Here is a 500-nt window from a genome sequence, read left to right as displayed (position 1 = left end):
ACTCTTTCAGTAAAGAAAATGAGAGGCAGCACTGAACCCTGCCCCAGCTCTCCCCTCCCTTTCCCAAGAGCGAATGCACGTGGGGCTGGGGTGCTCCCCTGGGCAGACCCCAAGCTCTGTCTACTTGCAACCCCCTCCTGCACATCCCAGGCCCCACCTGGAAGAGGACGGCTCTGCTCCGTGCAGCAGGACTCTGCCCTTCTGCCTTGAACGCTGTCCCCAAAGATCCTCTCCCACCATCTCCCCTACCGAGGCGGGCTTCTCCCCGCTTTCCCACTGAAGAGACCAGCCTCAGCCGGCGGTGACCTAGCACCGGGGACATCCCTGCATGCTCCTACCATCTCTGCTCAGGTCCCAGACGCGCAAGGTCTTGTCCCGCGAGGCCGACACAAGGATGAGGCTTCCATTGGGAGCGAAGCTCAGGTCTCTGACGACGTCCTGGTGCCCCAAGAGGCTGAAGAGGAGGTGTCCTGTGGAGAGGAGCCGCGCTGAGCGCCGTC

General features: G+C 62.6%; 1 protein-coding gene across 1 annotated transcript in view; it reads right to left on the bottom strand.

Annotated features, from left to right (window-relative positions):
• Window positions 1–468, bottom strand: part of WSB2 (WD repeat and SOCS box containing 2) — a gene marked incomplete at its 5' end in the record, with an annotated part of 3,084 nt that extends 2,616 nt beyond the window's left edge. The window contains one exon of the mRNA XM_009334797.1: window positions 339–468. Within this exon, the coding sequence (XP_009333072.1) occupies window positions 339–468 (130 nt within the window). The remainder of the gene's footprint in view (window positions 1–338) is intronic.
• Window positions 469–500: the final 32 nt, after the last annotated feature.

Source organism: Pygoscelis adeliae, unplaced genomic scaffold, assembly GCF_000699105.1.
Source record: "Pygoscelis adeliae isolate BGI_AS28 unplaced genomic scaffold, ASM69910v1 Scaffold1142, whole genome shotgun sequence".
Lineage (NCBI taxonomy): Eukaryota > Metazoa > Chordata > Aves > Sphenisciformes > Spheniscidae > Pygoscelis > Pygoscelis adeliae.
This window is presented reverse-complemented; position numbering and strand designations above follow the sequence as displayed.